This window comes from Bombus huntii, chromosome 3 (assembly GCF_024542735.1).
Source record: "Bombus huntii isolate Logan2020A chromosome 3, iyBomHunt1.1, whole genome shotgun sequence".
In the NCBI taxonomy this organism is placed as follows: domain Eukaryota; kingdom Metazoa; phylum Arthropoda; class Insecta; order Hymenoptera; family Apidae; genus Bombus; species Bombus huntii.
In genome coordinates, this window is record NC_066240.1 from 6718678 (window position 1) to 6732493 (window position 13816).

At 33.1% G+C, this 13816-nt stretch overlaps 1 protein-coding gene across 1 annotated transcript; it reads left to right on the forward strand.

Moving 5' to 3' along the window:
• The first annotated feature begins 4758 nt into the window (after positions 1-4758).
• On the forward strand, positions 4759-8055 carry LOC126863572 (uncharacterized). Its single transcript, XM_050613837.1, has 2 exons — positions 4759-5046; positions 5547-8055. Exons 1-2 carry the CDS (start codon positions 4759-4761, stop codon positions 7902-7904), a joined length of 2646 nt encoding a protein of 881 aa, XP_050469794.1. The 3' UTR covers positions 7905-8055.
• Positions 8056-13816: the final 5761 nt, after the last annotated feature.

The following is a 13816-nucleotide window of genomic DNA, read 5'->3' on the forward strand; positions in this document are numbered from 1 at the left end:
CTATCGTGCAACGATTAATGGAAGATTCATCACAATCCTGATTCTCTTTTCTCGCAGTTTTTGATTGAGTGTCTTCCAAAATTACATCCGATTTTTCCACACTATCCGACTCATTTTTGATACTCTCCAAATTGAAATATTTTTCTTGTTCCTGTGACTCTATTTTCATAGAAGATTCGGACATAATCGCATAATTTTTCATAAAAGGTGAATTTTCATGTGATGTGGAAACAAATTGAAGATTTTCAAGTGACGAGGAATTGCTTCGAAAAGTTTGTCTACTGGAATTCCTTGGACTAATTATTCCTTTATCACTTTCATTAAATTTGCTTCGAATTGATAGCTTGCTTCTATTACTTGGTATTTTTATAGGTATCTTAGATTTTATACTAAGAGATGATCTGCAAGATATTGTAGATGTTGTTAATCTAGTTCGATTCTCATCGGACTTCGAGAAACGTACATCCATCGATAAATTATTTTCAGAGGATCCTAACCTAAAAACTGTCTTACTATCAGTACAGGATTCGCTGCAAGTATTTCCAAAAACATCTTTCGCTGCTTGTTGTTTCAAGGACGCGTTTGACAACGCTATGATCAAAGCATTTGGATCTACATGTCTCTCTGAACAAACTTTACTGTTTGGTGATGTTGAGTATGATATTTCTCGTGAATTTAAAACTAGAGTTGGTACGTTTATGAATTCTTGGCTCTTGACAATTTTGCTTCCATGTGAATTATGTGTTCCTTGGCTATTCATGATAGATTGTGGTGAACAGCAATTTTCTCCGTTTTGTGACAATTTTGTGAAGTCATTGACGAAAAATTCTCTAAACGAAGAAGCTGTACTTTGATTTTCGCTTGCATTAGATTTAAATGGCGGAGAGGTAATATTTTTTAGCTGAGAAATATTAATTTCATTGTTATCGCAATTTAATATACATTTCGATATTGCTTCCTTGAATCCTTGTCCATTATCAGCATTTGAAGAAAATTCTGAATTGTTATTTGAGTCATTTCCAAATATTGAATTTTGTACAATAGTTTCTGGTGACGTTACATTTTTTGGAGTTGAAGTAAAGTTTTTATTTTGAGAAGGATTGAAATACTCATTTGCCACCATTTCTCGTTTGTTTTGATAATGAATCTTCTCACAATTAGTATTTTCATTAGAAATCTTTTCACAGGTAATAAAAGTTTGATTTTCACAAAATTTCAAATTTGGAGAATTAATATATTCCTTTGCGATTATTTCTTGTTCATTTTGATCAAAAATCTTCTCACTACTTTGTTTAGCATTTTCATTATAAATATTTTCTTCAAAATTTACCATATTATTAGATAAAGTTTTAGAAATTTCATTTTCCAGAACGTTTGCGGGCATATTGGGATAAATCGGGGTTTCAAACACAGATCGTGGCGATTGTAAGCATTCTTTACTATAATCACGAATTTCTTGCCTAGCAGAAAAGAACATTGGCTCATCTACAGTTTCTTTCATATTTTGACCACAATCGCTTCTTGAACTGCCCAATTTTCTATAAAAAGACCTTTCACGCGGTGTTTTTCTCAAAGGACCCAAAGATACGAATGTTAAAGGTTCATTTAAACCCTGCTGTAGTGTACTTCCACTGAAATCATTCCTCGATGAATTAACAAGTGTTTGGTTAGACGACCTTTCCGAAGATAAAGATAAATTATCGTTTAGATTTTGTATGTCCAAATTATTAGTACATAAATTTGAAGAAATATTAGTTTCTCGTAGCGTAAGAGGCATTAAACGATCAATTTTGTGACTAGAACCAATTCTGTTCGACATAACCTCAAAATTGGAATCTGCCTCACTGTCAGAGCTAAGATTTTGCAAAATTACTCCACGACAAGGTCTATATTTATTGAGTAAAGAACTTTTCAACGAAATTGGTGAAATTGGTTGTAACTCAATTCTATTTTTCGGTAAATTTTCGCAAGATGTATCAGGATAAATATGGTGGGACACGTTTTTTTGAGATCTAGAGGAATCGTTATTTGTCTCTTCCAGTTGATTACGGTATAATCTTGCTGATAATGATGAATGTCGTTGAGTATTATTTGTTAACATTTCGATTTCTACCGATGAATGTTGCACCGAATATTTTTCTGACATTTCTTTAACTTTATTTTCGATCACTGAACTTTTATTTGATGTTTGGCTGTTACTGTTGTCTGAATTATCTTGTAAGTCGGAAGTGCTGATTTCATTGGGATTCGAGACAACCATATTTCGATTTGTTTTGTTTTCGAGATGAATTTTCGCCCTTCTTCGCACTCGTGCGTCTTTTGCTTTGAAATCGCCAAAAGACCTTTTGGGAAATATTGTTTCCTGTTCTTCTATTTCTTCGTTTTCTTCAATTCGGTTGCTTGTTTCGTGGAAATAGAAATCTCGTTTTCGGGATAGACGACGGCTGATGTTAATTACGCGACTAGCCAGACGTGTCGCTTCATTTGGTGATGGATGATGCTGAAGACGCTTCTTAAGATCGGATGGCGAACTTCCTCCGGAACTGCTATCGCTTCCTGTGTTCTCTTCGTCTTCGTTAATCGAACGATCTAATCATTAGGATTTCATAAATTTTATTTATTTTAGGTTCGAAGTATAGAAAAATTCTTTACAGTTAAAATCATTTTCATTTAACTTGTATCTTATTATACATTACGTATATTATATATTACGAAAAATTTTCGTAAATCTTGTAAAGACGCTATTTTTAGTCAAATAAAATGCTACAAAATTTTACTCTAAAGTTTGTGCATTCTAGAGCAAGATTCTACTAATTATATTATTGATTATATAAATATAAAATGAATATGTCATTATATATACGCAACGAAGACCTTTGGGATGACTCCATATTGTCAAATGACAATATTATGTATTTAAGGTTTAAAAACCAATTTAGTAACTCCTCAAAAAGATTTATTAAATAATTTTTCAATCTGTATTCAATGTTTCAAAGTTTTAAAGTCTCATTTTAGCATTTTAGTGCAGTTTTGTCATGAAATTTAGTGATATATAGAAGTATGTACAATAATATTTAGAAAGGTTATGTAATGGATGTTTTAATAATTTTTAAAAGTTAAAGAATTTTGATCAAAAATATAGTTTGTTTTTCAATTCAAAAACATTACCTGCCTATATGGATTTTTAAGGATTGACTACTTTGCATTTAAATTTTTTGTTCGCTGAGAACAATATCAGTTGCCGCTCTAAAAATATTGCTATCACGTCATTAACTTAATTCGATGATAAAAATGTCGATATTCCTTGAACTTGCGACGTAGAAGAGGAATGCCAGAGGTTATGAGATAGAAAATGAATTAAAAGTATTTTCAATCATTCGATTATTGTACATATAAAATATTATGATTCAACTTAATTATATTTAATTATACAATTGTATAATTATATAATTATAATTATATAAAATGTCATAATTGAACCTTCCAATAATTGATAATGATTCAGAAAGAAATTAAAAATAAGATTCGCCTGAATAATAATAAAATTTTGTATTTAAAAATTATAACTACACACTGACGTTGTTATTAATTATAAGTTAAAATGAGAAAATTAAATAAAAGATGAGAATGAAACTTTAATAGTAACAGTACATGTAAAATTGGAGAAAATAAAATTCCTACCAGCAGAAGATAAAGGGCTTGGTGTCTTCACTTCTTTCACTTCTGTGTTCTCCAGTATCCTGTCGTCGTTATCTAACATATCGGATCCGTTGAAAACATTCTGCCGATTTTCCATACACGGAGTATTAAAACAGGTTAGCAGAATATTTAAATTACTCTGTGCGTGACACAAAAAAACATAAGAAGTCATTCTGGTTAACGAAACAACTAAATCATGGACACCTCTATTTGAATGTAGTATCGTAATTGATATTATAAAATTTTATTTCTTTTAAATCTTTCTATTAGTCAGGTGTTTTTAATTATAATATTACGAAACAATAGTCCTTAATAAGTGTAAATATTTGAATTCCTTCAACCTCATTTTTATTCGATAACATTTTTTTATAATTACATAAATATAATTAGATAGTTCGTTTGTGATGATACGAAGTTCCATAAAATACGAAATCTATAATTTATTTTATACCTTGTTTAATTTTCTGATCGAATGTTGTTCTTCTTCGAAATACTTAATAATAATTAAATATCAATCGTACTAGTTGAATATATGTATTTTTTTAAGTGACGTCTGTGATAAAATCATATTTGATATCTGGAATGTGTTATAATAACGAATTCCAAAAGGTAGCGCCACGTATGCAACAAATTTTATCAATTTTAACAGATATTTTATTTACCTACTGACAATAAAAGATCTGCAATAGACCATTTAAAAGAGTTATAGAATCGTTCTATGAAGTTTTCAAAATTAGGATAACAATTCATTTATGAACACACTCGAAAACACTTGACGATGGATATAATTAATCTGCTCGCAAAAATGTCAGCGAAAAAATGCAATTAAAATAAATAATAATTATTTCATTTAAAATTTGAAGTGACACACTTAAAATCAAATAGACTCATGAAGACCAAAATTCTGTGAAATTTTAGCGCGAAATTTCAAACCGAGCAATGTGAATTCTTCAAACACAATATACACATCTAACAATTTTTAGGCAATACAGTTGTCATTTATGTATTTTGAGCATGAATTCCTTCGCGGACAGCCCACTATTCTTTTTTATGGATAACATGTCACCTATAATTTCTGTTAAAGCTTCCAAAGATATACGAAGAATTGTTGAATTATCGGATACAGGTTGTGATGCCAGATTACCAGTATCTAAAATTGCACGACACATTAATCGACCTCATTCTCCAAAATTGACTAAGATAAAACAACACGGAAATTGGGAATCGTATTGCCCAGAAAAAATCGAAAATAAATCTTACGGAGAAAGATTTCGCGTACAAAATGAATCAGACGCAATGGATACTGAAGAATGTTTCTTTATTCTTAAAGAAGATGGAACTAATCAGGTACATTTTACTTAAATCAATTATGAGTATCTACAGTTATTCAAGGCTTAAACGTAAATCAGAAATTTTATTTAAATTAAAGAAAAAAATGTTTTATAGACATATTTAACTTAATACTTTAATTTGAAATTTATATTTTACGTTTAATCTTTACAAATTTGTAGAAGACTTTGCTTTTCGAATCTTTATATTTTATTCAATACAATTGCCTAACCTATTTTGTATAGTCATTATGGGTGAAACTTATGTCAGAAAATTGAAAATTTTTAAAATCTTATTTAACTCTAAAGATATTCTAGGCATTTAATTGGTCTAATTACTATATCAAATAAAGGAAGGCTTGATTTTTACCATCCTTCTCTTTATTCTACTTAATTTTTTTTTGCTAATAAACAATTGTTTATTTTTGTAATATTACACTAAAAATACACGTTAATCATTTTGAAAACATTTTTCAATAAAATTTTCCCGCTTTCTTCTTTTTTTAATTAATTCTACAGTACTACTTGCAAAATCACTCTCCACATGAAGATTTTACTGAAAACGTAGAATTCAAGAGAAGTCCAGGGTCCAAGGACTTCAGAACCAAATTAAGAGCATCACCTGATAGATTAAGATCAAATTCCTGTGAACCAGATGACGAATCTTACGAAATCTCAAACACCTTTCGCAATAATCCTAACATAACTCATGAAAATATTCTAAACGATATAAAAAAAAACAATCCTTTTCAATCCCATCCAACGAGACCAAAAAGTGCTGGAGCTAAATTAAAATTCGCTCGTCCCAATTATCCTAACAATAGATTAGATGCTAACCTTATTGATCAACCTATTATCGATAGAGGAATGGTCTTTGTGAAACAAGATAATTCAGAAGACTTCATATCCACAGAAATCCCACGAAATTCACCAAGATACCAGAAACTTCACTGGCAAAGACTGAACATGTCCTCTTGTAACGACATTGAAGACCATATCGACGAAATATCGCATAGAAATCACAGATTTTCTAGGTACAGTTCAAGAAACGAAAAACCAGTCAGTTCAGCGAATTCAAATAAAATGTCAAAAGACTGGATTGAATTGACTCCAGACAGAATTCGATCCAGAACATGGTCATCACCTATAGATCGACGAAAAAAAACACGATGTTTTTCAAAAAATGTCTGTGAAAACTTAGATCAAATTGAAAATAAACAGGATAATAAAATTTCAAATGACGAATATTCTAAATATTCTAGGTTAAGAAACACGAATTCTAATCGTTCCATAGACAAACCAAGACTATTCGTGGATCGTGCAGTGGATAAAGACAGTTTATCTGACTTACGAAATGTTTGTACATCCACTGAACATCTTTCTAGCTCGACTATTTTTGACACGTTGTCGAATCAGGTTGAAAAGAGTAATATTAAAAGTAGCTTTTGGGACTTTATTCCATTGGACGATAAAAATAATGGAAAATGCAAGGAAGTTTCTGAAAATAAGAAAATTGGTTATCCATATCAACAACACGTTCCTTTAGACAGTAATACTTATCCAATTCTGAAACATTCAGCGAAGAATAATGACTGTTCAAAATGGAAAAATAGATTTTCGCAAAACGATTCTGTGAATAATCCATCGCCATTAATAAAACGTCAAAATGCATCAGAAACTACTAATGATAAAAGAAACTTCTTTGTTTCTTCTTCTCATAATGAACGATTTAACAAACTTTCAGCAAACAGCAAAAAAGTAAAAGAAGAATTAAATCCTAACCTCGAGAAAAGTCGAATTACGATTCCAAATATTCATAAAAATTCTAAAATTGTGGATTCTATAAAGAATCAAGAGGAATATAAATATGAATCTAAGAGTCAGAGTAAAATTGGAAATAAACATACTTTTGGATGGACAAACAAAGCAAATAAGTATTTGAAGAGACCAGGTAGCGTTTTGAAGAATGAAAATGATAACAAGAAGAAAATAGTGAATGCTAGCGACATCTCCAACGTTACCAACAATCAGAAAGTTAGAACAAATATTATGGAGAGAACAGCGGCATGTTTGAAACGAAAATTAGATAAATCGAAGATTAAGGAATATTCGACAAGCAATCAGCTCTCACCAATAGTGATAGAGAAGAAAATTCGTTCCGAAGTTTCAGCTTGCTCCAAATTACCGATAAGAATAGGAAATCGTCGAAGATCGAGAAATCCAATGACGAGGGATCAATTTGATTTCAAGTTTATTTCTAAAGAAGAAAACAAAGAGATAGAGATGAAAGAATTGAAAGAAGATTCGTGTAGGTTAAGTTCTGTGAGATCTCGAACGAAACCGAAAATAAAACCAAGTGTGATGTTAGATGAAGCGATTGACTTTATCGACACGGTGAAAAATTTCCAATCGATGGAAAGTGGAGGATCTAATTTAGAAAATAAAAATAAAGTTAAGGATTGTTTGGTAAATAATTTAAAAGCGAAATCGATTTTAATTGAAGATCGCGTTGATAATAATCTAGTTGGTAACGTAGATACGAAGGAAAATTCGTCGACTTTGATAGATTCTTCCAAAAATGGAAATCTGGAAATTAATAACATCGTAGATGGAAATAATGAAGAAATGGAAATTTTGAACGTGGAAGAAGATCAACGAAAGAGAAATGTCACGAACCGTGGACGAGAAATGAATCGTAAGAATTATTTGACGAAGGAAATAGTTGATGGTATCGCGAGAAGTGGTCTTAAAGAGAAATGTTGTTTTCGTTTGAATGATGAGGAGCGTATTGCATGTAATAATTATTATAATAAGGAACATAGGAATTTGGACTTTTTCCGATCGCGAAAGCCTACAGCAATCAAATCGCAATTCTGATATATTGAGATTTAATTATCGAACTTAAAACGTTAACTAGATGAAATCATGAAATAAAAAATAAAAAAATAGAATTAAGATAATACGAAAACGTGATAATTACACATCGCAGACTGTAATTGATTTGAAAACTATAATATGTATTTTTTAATTTCACATATAGAACACATTATAGCACAGAAAACACATATAGAAAAATGGTTATTAATATAAATAAATTTTTGTTTCAGTTTTACTTTTGGACGTTTCTGAAAAAAAGTCTTGAACATACTAGCAAATATTAAAAATTTATTTAATAAAAATTATATAGGTTTCTAAGTTATTCTAATAAAATAATTCAGAATTTCTTATGTATTTACAACAGTATTTTTAATAAATTCTAGTTTCAACTGGTCTATTTGGTTCTGGTCAATCTTAAGCTTCTTGTTAAGTAAGAGGTAAGTATATGTATAACTTTATTAAATAAGTATAACAGTCATATTCTAATAAATAATTCGTTTATTAAATTTCCCGCAAATTATATTTGCATTCATATGATATCACTACCCTTCCACAAACATTTTACAATATGCTCAAATCTACCCCCGAAACACGCGCAGAGCCGCAGATACCATAGAATTCTTTTTACCATACTTCGAATTTCTACAATTCCAATTATTTACATCAATCGAGAATATCAAGCCATAGAAAAAGAAGGTTGTCGTTGTGTAAGTTCGTACAGATGGACAAGGCGTGTGTGTCAACTTACTGTTGTACAGGGGGATGCACCATGGGTTACCTCAAAAGAAGATTCCGAATGATACCAATTATGTCATCAACGTACCATACATCCCACTGGCTCCGTTCGTTCGCTGTCATAGCACGGATTACGCCCGCATGTCAACCCCTGCCAGTCGTGCCACCCTCGTATTTTTGCTCTCTCTCTCTCTCTCTCTCTCTCTCTCTCTCTCTCTGTGCATTCGTTTCTGCGGGGATCCACACAATCTCAGAATCAAAAGAAAAATATGTAATTGTCTTTATTTACCCTTCCGGCTTTTTCACGGTCGAATGAGAACCTGATACCGTGGCGGGAAAATGTGTGTGATTTTATGGCAAGAACGTAGTAGGATTGAATAAAAAATCGGAATTATGCGGCTACTGTTTCGTTTTTAGTGGCAAAACTTGCCCCTACTCTTGAAGATCAAACATGCGAAACTTTGTGTCCGTTTAATAAATTTTTAAGGTGTCGCAAGGCTTTCTTTTGAAAAAAAGAATTAATTAATTCGTTCGTCTCGTCATTATCTTTATTATATTGGTAATTATAACATCGTTTTCTTATCAAAGAAACTAGTTGATATATTAATATGTTCGCTAAATAAGTTCACATAATTCAAGCTTCATAATCCAGATCAAGAATTGAAGTTATACTAAAGATAAAAATTGTTTTACATTCCCTTTTTTCTTTTTTTTTTTGAAGTATTATACTTTTTGTATCTATTCACTGTAAATACGCTTCACGTAATTATTCCTCTTCAGGAATTTCAAATCCGTCACATATAATTTTCCAATATGCATAGGAGGGAGAAGATACGCGGAGGTCGCCTTTAACGTCAGACACATCTAACCCTCTTTGCACGTGTCATCCCAGAGACTAAGGGCGTGAACTCACGTCCACGCACGCCCACGCACGAGGGGAAGATAACCGTTGCAGGGTCACTCGACACGACGCTTCTCTCGCACGATCTTCCTCTCCGCCCTGTTGGAACGGCGACGTGTAACAACCCTTACCAACACGACTAACTTTCTCTCTCTGTCCAACTTTCCCTATCTCTTTCCCTCTGTTAGGGTTGCACAATCGCGGCCTGATTGATAATTTATACGGTGCGTGCAGGTTATTTGATTATCTGTCCCCCAACTGGCCCTCTTCTTCTGCCTTTCGTCTCCTTTTCTGCACCATTTTCTAGTCTCCTCGGACTTTATCTTTTTTCATTCACTGTTCTACATATTTTTTTGGATATTTCTGTGTAATAGTACGCATCATATTCCTGGCAGAGCTACGTTTCACGATAAAAAAAGAAAAACCTCCAAAATTATTTTGCAAAAAGTTATCATTAGATACTAAAATATTTCACCGTAAATTTCCAGATACCGGAAATGAAGAACAAACATTTTTGAGGAATCGAGAATAGAGTGATACCTAGCTTAAAAGATACATTCTTTTAGTTTTAGAAAGAAAAATACGTGTTGGTTGGATTAGACAACGATCTAATAATTTGATTATGCGATTCGGACATGGTTGTTTCGCGCAATCCTATTTTTGTAAATTTACTTTTGTTGTGATTTCCGATCTGTTCTATTTAAGTGAGATGCTAAAAATTCAACGCCACTATAATCGTAAATTAATCTGATTTCAGCTTATTGTGTGGAATACACGTGTATGCAATATCGCCCCTTATCAACCTTGCACGTTCTGGATGTCGCTTAGAATATTTCGGGGTATATCTAAGCCATTGCACATGTCTGTCCAGAATGTAGGGCGCAAATTTACGTATATGTACACCCACGCTTACGAGGAAGAATATAATAGCATCAGTTCCTTAATTAGCATGTTGTGTACACTGTACGTGTTCTGTACATAATGGAAGAACGAATGACCTTTGCTTTCGTATTTTATTATCTATTAGGTTGTCCGAAAAGTGTCTTTCTTTTACAGATATGTCTTTTGCAAGGATGCATCTTTATAGAAACATGAAACCTAATCTGTCAAACGTAGTGATCTTTATCTTGATAGAACAAAATGGATCATACGTAATTCGATAAAATAATATAAAACGAAAAATGTGCATCCATTATTTCCTTATAAAACGAAAGAAACTTTTCGGACGGCCTAATAATTTGTTGTTCTTAATCATCGTACAAACGCGTCGAATATTGATAGAGATGGGAATTTTCTCTACCATTCTATGTAAATCTATGATAGATACGATTGTTCGATACAATTTTTCGTCAAATTTGACTTCCGAGTTTAAAGTTTAAATATATTATAATTTATCAAAATAAATAATATAATAAAATAATAAATAAAATAATAAATAAAATAATATAATAAAATAATAAATAAAATAATAAATAAAATAATATAATAAAGACAAATAATAAAATATATGTATTACGTGCAATAGAGTGTTTTCAATAAAACATATACATACATTGGTACAATTAGGAATTAAACATTTTTGTCAAATTTTAATGTAAATATTTACAATGTTTGCAGATTGTTAACAATGAAAAATCGAATTATACGCTGTTTTATGATGTATTTGCTTACTCGAATCTTACTCGAACATGTTGAGGAAGACTTCGTATATATCTACGTACATATACATATATAATACGTATATGCTAACAGCGTTTCAATAAGCTTCGGGGAATTACGCGCGGATTAATTTCGATACACTGAAGGGCCTTAGGGCGTACCCTTTCGGAGTCTAATTGGGTTGCACGCGTACGTGGCTACGTGTGTACAGTTTCTCACTCCTTTCGTGCGTGATCTACGCGCTTCATCCTGTGTGTACATATTTGGTGGGTTCTCTATTCAGCGTTACTCCGACGTACAGAAACCACGGAATCCTTTGCCACCTCAAATTTGTGAATGCACGCGAGTATAATAATTTGGATATATTGGCATGTGACAAGATCGATTCTAATAAACCGAATTGTAATATCTCCACTGAACGAATAGAGAAAATGGTAATTTTCAGACACATTAACGTTACAACAAAATTGCGAATTTTGAAAATTCACAGATGTAAAAGCGCACAAGATGCAGCTAATATACAAAGATCATGTTCGAATTCGAATTCACAGATCAAATACAAATTTTATTTAAAGTTTGTTTCGGATTTCATCGCTGTATCTGAGATTCTTTACGTTCTTTTTTATCGATCTCGTAATTTTATCGATACATCATTTTATTGATATAGTAAAACCAATCGGCCGAAAAGATCGCTCGCGCTATACAGCGCAAAGGAAATGAATAAACGTGAAAATCTGGAGCGTGCGTTCCTCTGCTTCGCGAAGCGGAATGCACCCATTAAATGATGCAGCCACGCGCCAAAATAAAGGATCATAGGGGAGACTACCTAAATAAGTTTCCTATAGCCGCAGGCAGTGCACGATTGTGCATCGAACTGTCGTAGGACACGAGGACGCCGAACGTTCTCACGTTTTTGACGCGATCGGTTCAAAACGTCACTTTTGACACGCGCACTGTTCAACGAACCCTCGAAATCGTTGATCGACGCGGAAGACGACACGTCTGACCTCAGCCATTTCTTCGCGGATCACTGAAGAAAATTATACTTTGAAATTGTATGAGAACCTTGTTAGATAAATTAGGAGATATATCAAAATTTAAGTAATTAATATTAAGAAGTTTTTCCTAAGTGCGCTTACGGAAATAAATTATCCGTTTCTTGAGAATCGAGTGTTAATTGCGTTATCCGTATAATGAGATCGACAAACTGACAAAAAGCGGAGGCGTCGATGACGATGGAGTGTGAGAGGTTTAATTTCGAATCAGATTTCGAGTTATCGGTCGGTTGTGTAAGGATTCACATTGGAAAATACAATCCTATTAAAACTGTATAATACACGACACTCGTCGGGTAATATCAAGCTTCAAAATAAAACAGGCACAAGAAATAAAATCGAACGAAGAGATCGAAAGAAGAAACAAGATCTGGCGATCTCGAAGCGGATAGTTTATTTATCGCGATCGATCGACGCCGCGAGTGGTTACACTGCGAGCGCGTAAATGGCCGCGAGCCTTTATTTAATAAGTTGTTATAAATTAAAGGGCTACCGCATATTAAACCACCCTCGGCATATTTATAGTGATTCTTAAGAGAGTACGCCGAGCGTACGGATATGTAAATCAGTGGGGCCGCCGCGCCGTGCCGCGCCATTTCAACTTCGCCACATTTCGATACTCGTTCGTCTCGACACACAAACACGCGTTTTCTTCTCTCTATATGTACTCCTTTACTTTGTTGCCGTACGTCCATTCTGACTACTAGCAATGCTACGTGTGTGTACTTATACAGCGTGTTTCAGTGGTCCTTGTACAATCGGCAAAAAGATTATTCTACGTGAAAAATAATTCGAAAATATGAAACAACGTTCATTGGAATTTTGTTTGATATATATGAACGTGGCTAATTATCGATTGGTTACGACTGGGTAAAAAATCAGCAGCATGTCACGGTACCTGCGAAAATAAATGGAAAATGTAGAATCACATTTTTTCCTCTAATGCTTGGTTGTCAACAAAATAGGGTTTGGACGTGTTTAGCTAAGAATTGGACCGGTAGACGCGATGAATTTTCAAATTTCATTTTCTCGAAAACGAAGCATCGTACGAACAAGTTTTATTCCATATTTTTGAGTTGTTTTTTCACATAGAAGCATCTACTTACCGATTCTACTATGATTACTGGGACACCCTGTATATATCTAGGTATATGTACGTTTGTGTATCTTGAGTATATATAGGACTGAAACCGGAGGTCCAGAGCCATACACAAACGTAGACACGCTTATGAATTTATCTTCAGCGATGAAACGACAAACGGTTTTAATTGCCGCCCCGGGCTACGCCAGAGATCGCCGCAAGTCCCGCGGGATCTTCCGTTTCTTCTTTGCCTCGTTATCTCGTACTGAAGAAGCTCCGATAAGCGTTTAGGCTTTAACCCTTGTACAACCATTGCTTGACCAGTAACGCGGCTATTTTTTGCTTTATAGCTCGACCGAGCAAGGGTGTAGTTTTTTGGGTACGAAAAGTGGAAACAGAGAAGAAATTAGAACTTCTCTGTCTATTTTAATTTCTTTATTTTTATTCCTTATGAATCTTTCTGTTCTGTAGACGATATTCG

Bases quoted from the DNA above. Each gene is read 5' to 3' on its own strand.
- LOC126863572 (XM_050613837.1), top strand. From the start codon at position 4,759: ATGTCACCTATAATTTCTGTTAAAGCTTCCAAAGATATACGAAGAATT. The intron at 5,047-5,546 runs GTACATTTTACT...TTAATTCTACAG, and splicing joins AAGAAGATGGAACTAATCAG to TACTACTTGCAAAATCACTC.